Genomic DNA, 17,242 nt, shown 5'->3' with positions numbered 1-17,242 from the left:
AGAATTGGGGTGGGGGTAAGAGGTTTCATAATTACTAGAGAGTCCTAGGCAAAGTGTGGTGACTGGTTGATCATTATCTCAGCTCTGGTTCTGGAGAAGTTACTGCTGTCATCACTTGAGGGGACTAGTCTGGTTTGCCAATGATTACTCCTGTTCCAGGGTACTAATACATGTCCTCATTATGGTAAAATCTTCATTTGGGGTGGTCTGTTCTGAGAGGCTCTGTTGTTCCTTTCCTGGGGAATAGTGTCATTCCCTTATCATGAAGGTGTTATTGATCAGTCCTGCACTTCCTGAACCCAGGGTGAATGCAGGTGAGCCAATAAGGCAGTTACAAAATGGAGACAGAGTTACAAACTTTATTCTTGCTTTCAGTTACCTTGTGGACACATGTGGACTCAAATACGGAGTCAATGCCTTATAGCAAAAAGGCATTTCTAAGTACTTCTTATACTCTCTCTTTTTGAAATTTCAACAAAATATATCTTGAAACTCATTTTCATCTCCCATGTTTCAAATTTTATACTTAATATTTGTAATCACCTTTTATTTCTGGGACTATATCCTGGGCATTCGGTCTCATCTGCTTAGGATGACTAATGTGTTTTTGATTGTGATAGTGTATTTTTTCATTCCTGGAGGTTTTTCTCTCGAATCTGACTAGGTCTTTTTAATATTATCTCATTATTTTCTTATATATTTGAATATACTTTTTTAATTTCTGAATGCTTTACTATACTTTTAATGCTAACATCTATCTGAAATTTATGAGGGCCAAATTTTTCTCTGTGGTATTTCTGCTGACTCTTGTTCATTATACAGATGTCCCTCTATTTACATCCTGATAAACCCATCATAAATTGAAGATATTGTAAATAGGAAATTCATTAAATACACCTAACCTACAGAGTATAGGAGCTTAGCAACACAGCACACTGTAGAGGAGGGAGACCCATACTGTGATCCCATGGGTGCCAGGGGGCAGCAGCTACCCACCCTTGTCCAGCAGCACAAAAGAGTCTCAAACATCATACTGTTAGGCTTAGGAAGTTAACAATGCAAACTTTGAAGCATAGTCCCCAGCGAACATCCTATTTTTGTACCATTGTGAAGTCTAAAAATCATAAATCAAACTGTCTTAAGTAGGTGGCTACCTAGACCTCCTCTCTTGTGTTGTGAAATTTTGGATTGTGAGCTTAAATTTCTCAGGATTTTGTCATCAGGAATTCTGCAGTTCCAAAGTCAATTCAGAGAGAATTTATACTTCATTTCCAAATATAATAGCTTGGAACCTCATTTTTCCATTTTAATTTCTTGAATCTAGTACTATATCCTATAGTCAGTAAATTGAAAGCTATAATCTAATACTTAATTCAGGTACACTCTAGCTTATACATTCTTGGGGAATTTTTTTTTCTTTTTTTTCTATAGGTCAGGAAAAAAAGCCAAATTTTCCCATCATACTTCTTTGCTGACTAGTAAAATTTCCTCCAGTATCTCTTTCACTGAGTATTTAGTGATTCTAGCTTTTATGTGGTGTTGAGGATGGTGGTTTTTCCCACTCCTTACACAAGCCCATCACTTCATTTCTAGTTCTACTTGGCCTTTAAAATTCTTCAAAATAATAACAGCTCAGCATCATTTAACACCCAGTTTTACCCGTCTCTTTTTCCTTGATATCTGTAAGTGTATCCTCCTTATTGAATGTTCAGATACATAATTTAAAGTATCCATGCTACATTTTATCTAACATCTCCAGATGTTTCAAACAGAAACATTTCCAAGCTGTCACATCACCATGTCATGGGAAATCAAATGCTTTAGTGATTATTTCTGTCTCTTTCCTACATATTCTAAAACACAATTTTATTGAATGTTAAAATTAATTATCTCCTATCAGAAAACTTTTGATAAAAAGTTCACATTTAAAATGCAGAGAAACTAAAGCAGATACCTTAAAAGCAACTCAGGCCAATAGGAAAAGGGGACCAGGAACTAGAGAAAAGGTGAGATCAAAAAGAATTCACCTAGAAGGTAACACACACACACAGGAAATTAATGTAAGTCAATTCCCTGTATAGCTATCCTTATCTCAACCAGCAAAAACCCTTGTTCCTTCCTATTATTGCTTATACTCTCTCTACAACAAAATTAGAAATAAGGGCAAAATAGTTTCTGCTGGGTATTGAGGGGGGGGAGAGGGAGGGGGCGGAGTGGGTGGTAAGGGAGGGGGTGGGGGCACGGAGGAGAAATGAACCAAGCCTTGTATGCACATATGAAAAATAAAATAAAAAAATGTTTTTGTTCATAAATATCCATAACTATCTTAAACAAAAAAAAAGTCTTTCAAAAATGGAGAACAGGAAAGCCAAACAGGTCCTGTCTGGGGGATTGATACCAGTGGGAGGGGAGAGGATATAGGGGAAGGGTGTGGGAGAGTGAATATGGTGGACGTATTAAGTACTCATGTATGTAAATGGAAAAATGAGACCTGTTGAAACTATTCTAGGATTGAGGGGAGGGGGAGATAAAGGAGAATGATGGAGGGGGTTAAATTAAATATGATATATTGTTGTAAGAATTTTTGTAAATGTCACAGTGGACCCCCAGTACAACAATAATATGATAATATGAATAAATAAATACATAACTAAATAAATAATAAAAGAATAGGCAATGTCAGTATTTTGGGAAAATATATTAAAAAGTATTACTGAATAGTTTTATGATTAGTAAGATTTGTTGGTGCTCTTGCAGCTTGCTACCTTCAAACCCTAGAGTCACACTACATGAAGTAACATGGAAACATTTTTACAACACAAGAAAAGCATCTTCTTCATACCAGTACAGCACAAGAGTGAGAATAAGAAGAAAAATGACAACAAGAATCATAACAAAGGAGGAGGGCAGCTAATTTAAGCCAAGCATCCTCCCAAGTTTCAAAGCCAAAGAAGGGAGAGAAAATGTGTTCTGCATGTGTGCAGTCAATACAAAAGCATATCTACCTAGCTAATTCAACCCTTATTCTGAGACAGAGCTTCACAGTCTGGCTTTCTTACTGATTTGAAGTTAATTTTAAGAGCATCAAGAGATGTAGTAATATTTAGAAGCATCTCAAGTCAAAAAGAAATTGTGCTTGATTTTCTGCTAGTTTGGATTTTCTCTACCATCTTAATGCAGACATTGGTAGTCTCCATTTATATTCAGATTTTACATTTCCTTTCTTATAAAATATGCTAGTTTTAAAAAGCAGTGTCATCCCCAAAGTAGTCAGAAAATATGTAGGCTTTCAAAATGACAATATTTATGAAGCTAAGAAGCTTTTTTGTAACTTCCTTTAAATAGAGTGAAAAACAAATCTCTCAAATACGAAGTATTTTTAAATATGAGAATCTATCCTGTTATTCAGTCCAAGCTGTGCAATTCAAGCAGACTCTAGGACCATTGTAGATCTGACAGTGCTGAGCAGACACTGAGTTCCAGTCACCCTACTGGGTGATTTTCATACACCATCTTACTTAGGGTTTATGAAAACCCTAAGAATTTGGATATTATTAATTCCTGCCTTACAGGTGAAAAAATTGAAGTGAAAACAATGTGGGTGAGTTTGTCAGGGCCACACAGGTAACATATGGCAGGGTTACCATCCTGGCTACTCTGCAGATATTGAAGACTTGTTCATAATCAGATTTTACATTTCCTTTCTTATCCACTATATTAACTCTTTAAAAAAGTAGAGGAGTCCATAAGGTCTGGAGACTGATATAGATTATACTGTAAAGGACATATTGTTATCTAGATACATTGTTTCTAGATTTAATTGACACGTTGTACCTCAAACAGCTCCCATATATCCCATGGATTGTTTTAAAATAAGTAAGGCAGAGATCTTTAAGATAAGTACATTTTATCCCAACAAATATTTTTGTTCTTTTCTTTTTTGGTGGCACTAGGAGTTGAACTCTGGGCCTCACACTTCCTAAGCAGGTGCTTTGCCACTTTGAGACACACCCCCATGCCTTTTTGATTGGTTATTTTTGAGATAGGGTCTCACTTTATGCCTGGATCAGCTTGGACTATATCCTCCTATTTACACTTTCTGTCTAACTGGGACGGCAGGCATGCTCCTCCCTGCCTAGCTTTTATTGATTGAGATGGAGTGATATGTAGGGAGTCCCTGATCATATGAAATTAATACAATAAAAGAAGAGAAAAGCATATTTTTAACACACATATGTAAGTAAATAAGTGAACAAATTCAGATAATTCTAAGTTGGAACAAATTCTGTAACAAGAAATTGATCAAATAATTTTAAATAGAGTGATCTAGGAAGGTCTCAAGAGGAAAGTGACTTTTGAACTGACCTGAGTCACGGGATGGCAGCAGTGAAAAAGTACAGGGAAAAGAAAATTCCAGGCAGACAGGGTTTGGTTTTCCTGAGGTCAAGGGAAGAGAGGAATGAGGCTGAAACACAGTGATCAAGGGTAGACATCCCGAACACTAAGAAACCCGGCAAACTAGACATGTGGAAATATAGTGAACCTTTTCTAGAAGTGACACATTTTACAGTGTATAGTGTGAGAGAAATAAAACTTGAGTACAATTTGTTTGATTAATATTGCTTAAATTTTTAAATCCAGGGAAAGACTGCATGTATCTTAGCATTGTTAGGGTTTAGGATGCCTCTGTGTATAAATCTGGCTAACAAAGATGATTGCCAAATGGTAATTTTCTAATTCCAATATTCCTTTTGTACTTACTAGTTAGCAGAACTTCTGTTTTCCCCATTTAAGTATTTACTTTTGTATAGAAAGGCTCATGGAGTCTTACTTTACAGGACAGATCTGCAACAATTTTTCTTACTTTCACTTTCCATCTTTCTGCTCATACCCAAACATACTTACTCACATTGTATAGAATTTGGGCAGCAGAAGTCATTTCAGGCTGGTTCCTGAGTCATTCTGGCAAGGACCTATCTTTCTGGCATTTTGTTCCTAGCATTTCTTTATGATATAACAAAATATTTCAGACTCATGCTATACTAGTCTTAACCCAGTCTTGCACTCTACCATTTCTCTAATGTATCTCTGGGTTTTATACATTAGAGATACCAAGATCTGGACTCTGGGAGGATTCATTACTTCTGGGGTGACCCTGCTCCCAGACTTTCCTCAGTAAATGATAGGAACCAACTGTATATTGAACATATGCACAATTCCATCTACATGGATATAGATGGACATATTTCTATACACTTGTATAGAAAGTCACAAATTTTCACTTACGGAGTAAATTCCCACCAAAGTCTACTCTGTTCATCCAGTCTTTCCCACATTCCATATTTGTACCTTCTTTCTCTGACATTGTGCCCTGGCTCTTACCAGCCTTCATGTATGTACTTATTTGCTCAATTAACCTGTAATGTCACCATTCTCCCAACCACACTGGATGGGTTTCCTGTGTGGTTGTCCTTAATCCACAGGCCCCAGCCACCACTGGGCTCGCTTTTGGTCCTAACTCCCTGCTTGCTTAGTTCCCTGTCCCCATGAGACTCTTTTTCTGCTCCTGCTCAATGCTTTTTTTGACTGAATGAGTCAGGAAGGTTGGGAAAACAATAGAGATAGTAGGCACACAGTCTTCCAAGATTAAATTGGAAGGAAGACACTAAATTATTTTACACATCTTTACAGAATTCCATTACCCTCTCTCTGACCTCTAAAATTTTCTAACTTTAAGATAACTGCAAATAGTGAAGCCTTATGTACACATGGTTTTAAGACATGTAAGTTTTCAAGTCCGGTGCCTGTTGTTTGCTTTTTATGTTCCATCAGATTAACATTATAATTTACAACACTTTAGGATGGCAATCTAGTGTCAGAACAAATGTCAGCATGTTTTCTCACTGATGTATTTCTGAATTAAAATTTTAAAACCTGGAAATGCATGGAATCCTTTTGTCAGCAAAAAAAATAATATACTGAGTGGAGTTAAAATCAGATATGGTGTTTTTATATGATAAGTCTTAGAACAGAAATCTCAAACATGACAGTAAAGTAACATAATCACAATGATCCCATACAAAAGGGTGGTTCACAGTGACTGATAGTGGTGTGCTATTGAGACTATCATGGCTACAATTTGCTGTGGTTCCGATAACACATTGTCAGCTGGTAGAGCCCATTAACAACAAACCAAATATAAATACTGTATTTGCTGTTCTGAATTCATGGGTGTAAATATTCATAGAGTGGAAAGCCCTAAATCAAAATGTACAAAAGCTTTGTCTCTTTAATCTATATCACCTTTCTACTAACTTGACAGTTTTTAAGTTAACTTTGCCTTTGTTTCCATTTTATGTCTATTCATTTCTGACTCTCAAAAATCCTACCTGTAAATTTATATCTGAAAACAATCCTACAATTGATCTTCAAAGCCTGAGCTTTGGAGTAGTCCCTGAAAGGGGATTTATTAGATTGGCTTGCACGATTGCAGGCTGGATAGTCCAACAATTGCCCAGTGCATTCTGGAGTCCCAGCGAACCCTGGAGGTGTCTAAGAAACAGAAGCCTCAGGACAAGGAGATCAGGGATGTAGTCCCAACTTGAGTCTGAAGGCCTGGAAGCTCCCTAGAGATCAGATGGTGTGATTCCCCCTGGAAAGGCTGTAGAGGCCGGGGTCTGATGTCCACGGGACAAGGGGCAGCACACAAGATGCACCCACTTAGGAAAAGTAAAGTTCACATGTGCAGCTTGGCTTCCTCCTTTTTCCAGTTTTATTCCATAGGGCCTATTGGTTAGTACTGCCCACATTCTGGTTTATTCCCTTCAGTTACTGTCCTATGTGGTGGGAAACACCCTCACAGACACAGCTAGAAGTGTGCTTTACCAATCTCCTAGGCTTCTCTCAATCCAGTCAAGTTGACATTCGAGATTAACCATCACACACAGATACCACTACACTAGTATTTTTACTGAAATTATATTTGTCCTTAAAGGAAACAAGAGAAAATAAGAAATATGCTCTCTTCTTCAAAAGGTGTTAGATCACTAAGAATTTCAGTATCAAAGACCCAGTGTCTTTAGCTCATTGTTAGCTAAAAGGAAATTGTCTGCATTCTACCAGTCAATTTGTTTTGCAGTTCTTTGCAGAAGTTATATTTTTGTGACTATTTGGGTTCTTATTCTTAAAAACTATTGAAGAAAGTTGTATCAGATTGGTCCATTGTAATCTATGTTATTTATCTATTGCTGCATAACAAATTGCCTCAAAACTTAGTGACTTAACACGGTATATCATTTATTACCTTTAACTTTTCTGTACAAAGCCAGTAATCAAAGAGCAGCTTCACTGGGCTATAGTTTCTTATGAGACTGAAGTAAGCTCTTTTCTGAAGCCACAATCTGATGATCTGACTAGGACTGAGGTTCTGTTTCAAGGTGACATTCTTACATGGCTGGCAAGTTGATGCTGGCTGCAGTGTACTTCCTCTGCACATCCCTCCCCCTCGGAAGACTTGAGGGTGCTCACAGCACAAGACCTCACCTCCCCAGAGAGTGATCAAAAGACCAAAGTGAAATCTATAATGCCACTTATTATTTATCTATAGAAGTCGAAACACTGTGACTTCTGCAACATTCTGTTCATTACACAGGTTAGCATTGCCTCAGTGTGGGAGGGGATTACACTAGTCCATAAACTCTAGGAGGTCTTTAGAGAAACATAATTTCAATGGGAAGATTTGTGGCCATCTGGAAGGCTTGACAAATTATACCTTCTAGTCCACAAAGATTCATGTCTTTCCCATGTACAAAGCATACCTATCACCAAAAGTTATCCAAAGTCTTGTTCCATTAGATTATCTGCTTAAAATCCAAGTCCAATCAGATAACAATGAGGTTCCTAAGAAATTCCAAGCAAAAATAAAGCTGTTTTCTTGTAGTGATGCAAATATGGCTCCTCATAATCTGAAGACTTGTGAACAAGTTTTACACCAACCATGAACCTAATATGCAAATGTTAGGATATACCCAGAGAAACTAGTTTAGATTCTCTGGTTCCAAATGTGGAAATAAGAGTCAAGAAGAAGTCATTGGTCTATATACTACTTCTAAAACCAAGTCAGGCACGTATTAGTAATTTCTTGATTAGGATTTAGTCCTGTTATTTCTTTTTAATTCTCCGTGACTTAATTTTTCTCTTCAGGTTCTTAGTTTTGCCACTCTGAGTGATCTCTCTTTTTTTAATGAAAGGTAGTCTGTGTTTTCAGTTTTGTAGTTTCTTACTCATAGAGGTTTGGGGATCTAAAAGTTTCTTTCCATTTTGCACCACCTCTGCCCCTTTCAGTATAAGCTGGTGGTGTTACTGCCAATATAGTTCTCTTAAAAATGGATGGTATTCCTATAAATGTTTTTCATATTCACTCCACTAATCAAAGGCACACTCATACTCTCACAAAGATAAGCTACTCCCTCTACACCCTTAGACTCATGACCTACTGAAGGAAAATGGCCCTCAGATTAGTAGAATTTGTATCATTTAACTGAGACCTATAAGGTATACCATGTCCCGTTTCTCACTGAATTTCTTCTGACATATCACCGAAGGTCATTCTGAGGTTGTAACATGGACTATTCAGTCATATTGTCTTGTCATCATTAGATCATGTTTTCCTGGTATGTGGTCTTTGCCTGGAAGGAATTTCTTAATTCCTGCATAGTTCACCATCTGAATAGGTTGGAATTGAGAGAACTCCATCCAGCTCTGGCTTCTTTATATTTAACAGTTCTTCTTTAGCTTTTTTCTCTTCTTTTTCTCTCTTGTTATAAAAAGAAAGAAGATATCTATGTTAATCAGTTTTTTATTGCTGGAGTAACATACCTCAGCAAAGCAACTTAAGGGAAGAAAGATTTACGTGGTTCACAATTCCCGAGATTTCAGTTCGTCATGGCAGGAAGTGTATGGTGGAGCAGAGCAGCTTGCCTCATGTTAGAGGGAAGCAGAGATGAGAGAAAGACAGAGAGACAGAGACAGAGACAGAGGCAGAGAATGCCTGCAATATCAGGTTTTTCTTGTTTCCTATTTTACTCTCTTCAGGCCTTCAGCCTATGGGATGGTACTTGTGACATCATTCAGGCAGGGTCTTCTGTCCTTAAATAACATCTGTGGAAATGCCCCTCACAACACAGTCAGAGGCATGCCTCTCAATCCAATCAAGATTAACTACCACAATACCAGATAACACCTTTCAGAACTCATCCTGGAAATGTCCTTGGCCAGTTTACAGTTTACTGAATGTATCTTTTTCTTTCCATACTCTCACAGTCAGTGATGTTGCTAAACTTACGCACACAGCATAGCAAGGATCCAATGTGTTGCCATTTCCAGTAGCTTCTCCTTACCTTATGTTAAGCCACTGCTGACAACCACCTTGAGAGTCATTAGGCTTTTGGCCAATAGTTCTTTTAAGGTCTACCCAGCTTATTTGCATATTCCAATCTCTAAATCAGTGCCTAACATTTAGGTTTTTGTTATAATTTACTTCTAGTACCAAGTTATTTATTTAGTACCTATTGTTACATAACAAATCACCTTCAGAAATAAATTTGCAAACATGATAATCTTTTATTACCTCTCACAGGCCTCCCCACAACACTGCTTGATTGCATAATGTTAGTTTTCCAGAGTGAGTACTTACAGAGGCCAAGTGGAAAACCAGTCTTGGAAGTCACAAACTGCCACCACTTGTACAGTTTTCTATTGTCCGTAGGAGTCAGCCTAATTCAAGATGGAAGGAGACTACAAAAGAGCGCAAACACCTATTGGCAAGGATTCATGGGTTCCCTCTTAGAGACCTTAAGGATGATAGAAAGAGTAAAATGTCTGAATTCTAATGGATATGTGGTATTTTGTTCTATAATTATCTTCTCCTAAAATATATCTCATGTAGGAAAATGAAAGGACTTGACAATTTCAAACTTCAAAACTATCAAGACCAAACAGAAATTGTTATAAGTGGCTGATGAAGTCTTGTTTTATGAGCTTAATTTTACCCACTCTGGACTGATCAGTGTTTATGCAGCTGCATTGGATCAGAGAAGCTCTTACTCTCACAATTAGACCTACTCATTTGGAAATCTTTCAAAGTTAGTAGGAATATTTAGAGACTCCCAAGTATTCACAAAAGCAGAACCAAATGATAGTCTGCCAATAAAGATGCAGGTGGGTGTTCTCTCTGCTAAGTTTAGACATTAAACCCCATTGAATTTTATCTTGATTAGACAACTGAAAATCACATGTGTGTACAACTATTCTAAATAGATCACATATCTAAGATCAGCATTTTCCAAATGGGGCTAAGTCAATGCAAATAGCAAAAAACAAAAAAATGACTTAAATAACATACGTACATGTCTACATACATGTGTACATATATTGATATTGACTTAGAGCCTCTAATTTTTAAGTCAAGAAGTTAATTTAAATATAATGCTGTTTTTATAGAGTACTACCTTGATAGAACACAATACAGCAATCCCTCAGTATCAAAAGGGATATGGTTCCAAAGAGACAGTAACCGAGGAAAAACAATGAATGCTCAAAATGCATAGAGTTCAGCATGATAAGAATTTATCTGTACTATGTGTACAGTAGTTGTGAGGATTCATAACTTGAAATTATGGAGTAGGCTATATTGCTGTCACTATCGTACAGATTAACTCTGCTCACCAAAAACTGTATCTTATTTTGAATACTGCAGATGCTTGACTCATTTTTCCAATAATGTCACCCAATTTCTTTTAACAAATCTAAAATTTTCACTTTATCATTTAAGTGCATTATGTGTCCTTTTTTGGCCTTTAAGGATTACCATAAATTTTGCCTCACTTTTTAGGCACCACTTGCTCTTTGGGAGACAGATTTTCACGGAACTAAAGACCAGGAAACACTCAGCAGATCACACAACAATGTAAACACAACTGACAATAATGCAGGACTGACTGACAGCGTCTCTGTGATCACTGAGCTGTGGCAACGCCCACATGGGAATTAAATTTTTTTTTGTCTTGGAGATTTCTTTTGCGTTTTACTTATTTATTTAGACTGTATTTGGTCAAAACCACATATAATAAATCTGTGAATAAAACAGACTTACTGTGGCCAGCTTAAATCAACCATCCAAATAACTGTTATTAGATGATACTGTCTGTACCCTGTGAATGAAGTGAGAAATATGGCTTATTACACTAAGCTATTATTATGAGTTGAAGAGAACAGATCATTTTTAAAAATCACTTAATGATCAATATCTTTTTTATTGAAAATTCACTTTTACTTATTTAATGGCATAAGTTAGTGCTCATCAATTCTGTATATACATTATTTTTGCTGCAGATATAATATTAGATGAAGTGAATTTATAAATAACTTCAGAATTGCAAACAGACTAATAAGTACAATTCATATTTTCCCAACCGGCATATTTGATATAGGGACTAACACGCAAATTAGAAGTTTTGGAACCAGAAGATGCCTTATGGAAATTAGCAACACCATTCCCTTATGGCCACAAACACCATATGCATAATAAGAATTATCATTTTTTCTACTGAAAAGCACAATAGTAAATTGATTGGAGGTACTATTTTAAAGTCATTTAGCAAATAAAATTATTTCTGTCTGATTTCAAGCTTGTATATTTTATTCCCTAATAGAATTAGCAGTATTTAGTGTGAAATTTTTTGTCATGTTATTCGCTTTCCTTTTAATATTAGTTCCATCTCTTATTATTTATTTAGCAACCATATTAGCTAGCTTCTATACAATAGATACTCAAAGCAAGGTGTGACTTTTATGCCAGAGTTTTATCCTTTATATTGCTCCTTTGAATTTTATAAATCAAGTATTTTTAATTCAAAGCATCTCTTTGGTTTGAGTTTAACATTGATCTCTAAAAGAAATCCCCTTCAATTTGATTTCCAAATAAAAGGTTTAGACCTGCTAAGAAAATAGAAGTGAATTTTAAAGTCACATACTGGGGAATCTAGCTCAGTAGTAGACCACTTGGCTAGCATGCATGAGACTCTGGGTTTGATCTCTAGCTCTGAAAAGAGAAACTTATTGGCTGGGTGTGATAGTACACACCCAATCCCAGCACTAGGGGGCTAAAAGGAGGAGGCTAAAGCCAGCCTGGGATACATAGTGAGTTCAAGGGCAGCCTGTGCTGTAAAGCAGACCCTGTCTCAAACAACAATATTAAAGGCAGAAGAGAAAGGTCTAAAGTTTTAGACTTTCATGTCTAAGCACTGGCTAAGTGAAGAACTGTAACAATCAGCATTAGACAGCAGAGGGACAGAGAGATTTCCAGAGTAAGAAAGATGTCAAAAGAGAAAACGGGAATGATAGCACATCCCAGAAACAGATGTTCATCTGGTAGCCCCTCACGAGACACACAGGCTGTGGTCAGGTACAACATCCACAAGAACACTAACAAAGTATGTGACACTGATTGCCCCATTCCCATCTTGTGTTTCACAGGTTTTCTGAACTCGATGAATAACTCTAGTCAGTCTGTCCTTCAGCCTTCATTCCAAGGATGCATGCAGCTCATTCAAGTGGATGATCAACTTGTAAATCTATATGATGTGGCACAAAGGAAGCCGGGAAGTTTTGCAAATGTCAGCATTGACATGTGTGCCATCATAGACAGGTAAGTAGTCTGTCTGTCCTACCTCAACTTGTCCAGACTTTCAAATTCCTGTTTCTGTTGTAGAACAAGTGAAATACCCCAAAGAAAAACAAATCCAAAGATGAAAAAAAAGGGGGGGGCCTAGTCAGGTGTAGCTATTTGTAGTGCTTATTGCAATGTTCTTGTGACATTAGCAGTGACATTTGTCTGGGGACCTTATATATATGTATTATAGAAGAGTCTGTGGAATCACCTCAGTCCATCAGTCTCCTGCAGAGAATGTGGGCTTTATGCAAGTTGTTTTGTAGGCAACGGCTGAGTGATAGTGGAACTCTGACAGTTTAATTTTAGTTTTGCTTTCTATGCCCCCAAACAGAAGTGTCCTTCCCTTGTCTTGGTCATGACTCCACCTCAGAATGCTCTGTCCTCTCTAAAGACCTGTTTTGAAGAAACAGAAACATTACAAGGTGTCAGTGGGCAAATGGGGAAGTAATGACACAGACAATTTAGCAAAATTGATTCTGCTTGCAAAATGTACATATAGAAAGATTACAAAATAGAATATTAGTTTTGGAAATCTTGGAAGCAGCTTTTCCTAAAGCCTTACTGAGTTTTCGCAGAGTAGAAAAATATGACTTTCATGTGAAATATTATACCAGTATTGCATACACTACCTTAACATACTTCTAGAAAATCGTTCATTATAATGTTGAAATATTTAATTTTGAGATGTTTTGTTCAGAAACAAACTATACCTATTAGCTGTCGTCAGCCTGATGAATGAAAATGACTTGCTACAAATCTTTTGAGAAGGGCTATCATACTCTGAAAAATAATTACTGATTTTATATGTTGGAAGATAAAAAATTTGTTGAATTGTTTTTAATTTTGAAAAAAGATAGTGCTCTTACCTCAGTGTTACCTCTCAAAATGCAGACTTTAACAAACTTACTTAATTAAAGTAGATATCATTCGGGAGTCATTCAAAGACTTCTGATGAATGTTACCAATGTATAAATTAATCTGTGTTAAAGTAAATTTGGCATTTGTGTGAATGGTATATTAAAGTTTATAGTGGCTCTAGAATATAACTTTGTAAAGCCTGAATATATTTGTAATAAGACAAAGAGAAAAAATATCATTTATTTCTATTACAGGTATGGTACTACAAATCTAACAGCTTATATTTAAACAGAATCACAATTTTAATAGAATGTAATCTTAATTTTAGAGTCATGAACAATGTATTATCTATTGTCTCTGCCTGAAGCCATAATCAGAACAGCTGAGAGACAAATGCTTTAGAGATCAATTCTTTTCTGAAATTTTAGGTATTTATCTACATATTTTAACAATCGTTTTCTATGCAGACACATTTTGTTTCTTCATAAACAATTGCACAATGTATTGAAGATTTTTAGTACTTAGTCTTCTTTCCATGTCAGTAGCTTTAATGAGACAGTAATTTCTGCGTTTATACTCCCGTCACCTCATTCAGCTTTGTAAACAGGCTGGATGGTGTATTGGTGTTTCACTTCAAACACCACGTTTCCTAGCCATTATATTTAAATTGTTTGTTACCAAAGAAGTACAGATGATGTTGAGATTTTAATGTTTTACACTAATGAAGACAGCAGGATGATAAACTGGCCCCCAAAGAGGCAATGAGGTTTTGATAAATTGAGAAAATACAAGATGAGACCCCTTGTGGGAAACCAACGTGAGGAATGTGTAGAACAGAGAACACAAATTTCAATTTTTGGCAGATATTGGAGTGCACAGCATATTCTTTTGCCCAATGGGCCAGTCCCAATGTCCCATGTTGCTAAGTTTCCTATAATGGGCAAAACAAGGAGGACCTGCCTATCTTTTAAGATGAAACCTGGATTAGCTATGGGGAAGTAGTCACCTTTGGCACATCTCCACAGATTCTCCAGACACATCATGGAAACCATTTTCTGCTTGTATTATTTTTGTTGGTCAAAAAGTCCTGCACATTAAATACCAGTAGGTGAAATAGATTTCTTTATCCACCCGAAATGCTCCCAATTCAAAATCTTAACTATGAAGTGTTGTGTTTTTACACACGTGATACACCAGTTTATTCACTTGGATGGAATCTGTTGCAGAGCTGAATGATATCACTCTTCATCTGTGTCTCTAGGTGAGCCTGCTGGAAATTTTAGCAGTGACCCTTGGCAATAATTTTTTAAGAATGCATCCTGAGCACATCCTTACTAACTAAAGCTTTACAACTGCCAATATCTACCACTTTTTCTTCAAGTTACCCAAATATTCCCTAAGGAAGCACATACTCACTCTTTTCTTTTTCTTCTTTCAAATTCCAGCTTGGTTTGAGAGGTTTTCTTGAGGGGAAAATGATAAATGGGAACATAGAGTAAACAAACAGAACTGCTACAACAGGCCTACCAGGTTCCTATTAGGAATAAATAGGAATAGCTGTAATGATCTGATAAAAAGATCTTTGGAAAACAGATGGGGGAGATGACTATGAGAAGGTTTTCTGCGTATTACACTAAAATGCCTCCCTATTTCTACTTATCTTTCTTATTGTGTGCATTTGCATGTGACATTTTTGTTTATTTATTTCTTTAATATTTTTATTCCATTTCTTGGTGACACTGGGGAATGAATCCAGGACCTTGAGTTTGTTAGGCCAGCACTCTATCTTTAGAACCATGCTACCAGCTCTTTTTATTTTCATTTGGTTTTGAGCCAAGGTCTTGCTAACCTTGCCAGAACTGGCCTCAAACCTTGATCCTTCTGCCTCTGCCTCCTGAGTAGCAAGGATTACAGACTTGTACCACCATGCCTGGATTACTTACTTGTTTTCTGAACAGAGCATTGAATCAAGAAAAGAGAAAGTATGCCAGGCTGCAGAATTACATGCTTGATACTTATTTTCTGAGCATATGAGATGTCACCTTCCTAGGCACTGGAGATAAATCATTCAACAAAGAAGCTCTTATTATGGGGGAAGGGAAAAAAAGTCAGGTGATAAACTACAAATATAATTTAAAAATTAAGTAAAGGAGTAAGTCAGAAGGACTAAATGCCATGGGAAAATAAGAGGCAAGTGGATCTAAGAAAGGATGTCTAGCATGCTAGGAGATCAAGGTGATGGTCAGAACATCGAAAAGATAATATTGGAGCAGGACCTGAAAAATAGTAACAGAATTTTCCAATTTGGGGAAAAAGCATCCCAGACAGAGAAAAGAGTCAATGTAAAGAGGCTACCTATTATGACCAAGGATCAGCAAGGAATCCAAGTTGGAAAGTTTGCAAGTCAGGAAGGGAACCAGGAGAGGAGACCAGAGCACTGGGGAACTGGTAGGCTATTGTAAAGATTGTTTTTTTGATTTTTTTCTTAGAGGACTACAGAACCTCTGCAGGGAACTGTGGAGAGTCACAACGTGATGTAGTTTGCATTTTTAAAAACTTAATCTGGCTGTGGAAAGAGGAAAGGTAGAATCAGTGAGCCTAACTGAGAGACACTGGTAACCTGGACCAGGAAGCTGGCAGGAGAGGAAGTAAGATGTGGTCAATTCCACGTTTATTTAGAAGGTAGAGTCAGTTAGATTCCCTGATGGATTCCATGTAGGGTGTGAGAGAAAGAGAACAAATAAGAATCCATTCAAATTATTTGAAAAGACCAATTGGAAGGAAGGAGTTTCCATTTTTTCCTATGGAGAAAGCTAGCATTACAGAGTAGTCAAATGGGTGAAGTAAAAAATCAGAAATTCAGTGTTGGATGCTAGTAGAAACATGTATTGGAAATCTAAGTAGGAACACCAAGAAAACAGTTGAATAAATAAAAACAACAAGCATATATCTTGGGGTTACAAAATAGGCCTTTTTGCCTGACTGACCACCATATTTAACTAAGGCAGGTCATTGGTAACTTCAGATACATCTCATGAGCAGTCATGGAACTAGAGGGAGGAGGTGGATGGTGGTAGGAATCTCTCCTGATAGTGTAATCTTCTGCCTTTCATCTCTCAGAACTTTCATCTAGCCCTCAGTTGCTAAAAATTCTCTGATAAAGATAAGAATTACAGGAGGTAATACTGTTTTGCCTTGCATCATTAACATCTTTATTCACTCCTAGAGCCCTTGCATCATTGGCTCTGTTAGCAAATATCTTTAGGTATCTGATCCAATCTTGTTCTCAACCACTTTCTCTCTAACCACTTCCCAGGTGTGGAAACCTGAGAGTAAACACCTACAGCAACACTCCTGCAGCTGAAGTTAGGCAAATTCACTTCCTCCAACCAGGGAGAAACACAGAACCGTGGGACAGCTCCATTTGGGGAACCAGAAGGGTGGGAGTCAGTGACTAGTGAGAAGGGTGAATAGGAGCTGTAGTGAGTCATGGAACGTTCTGGCAGGCACTGATCAGAATTTGAAAGCTAGAGAGTTGTTGCCCTTAGAAGTGTGAACCCTAGTGGAGTTGCTTGATTTGTTTTCTGTGTTCTTATCCAGGACAGATGGGCAGGAAGAAGCTGGTGTTAAAACCATTGAGCTTAAGTAGGTGGT

General features: G+C 37.1%; 1 protein-coding gene across 1 annotated transcript in view; it reads left to right on the top strand.

The window, feature by feature from the left end:
- Cntnap2 (contactin associated protein 2) overlaps positions 1-17,242 on the top strand; it is a 1,948,854-nt gene that overhangs the window by 1,062,812 nt on the left and 868,800 nt on the right. Inside the window, exon 10 of the mRNA XM_074061335.1 lies at positions 12,535-12,706. Within this exon, the coding sequence (XP_073917436.1) occupies positions 12,535-12,706 (172 nt within the window). The remainder of the gene's footprint in view (positions 1-12,534; positions 12,707-17,242) is intronic.

This window comes from Castor canadensis, chromosome 2 (genome assembly GCF_047511655.1).
Source record: "Castor canadensis chromosome 2, mCasCan1.hap1v2, whole genome shotgun sequence".
Lineage (NCBI taxonomy): Eukaryota > Metazoa > Chordata > Mammalia > Rodentia > Castoridae > Castor > Castor canadensis.
The sequence above is the reverse complement of the archived record's forward strand: the minus strand, read 5'-3'. Positions and strand labels throughout refer to the sequence as shown.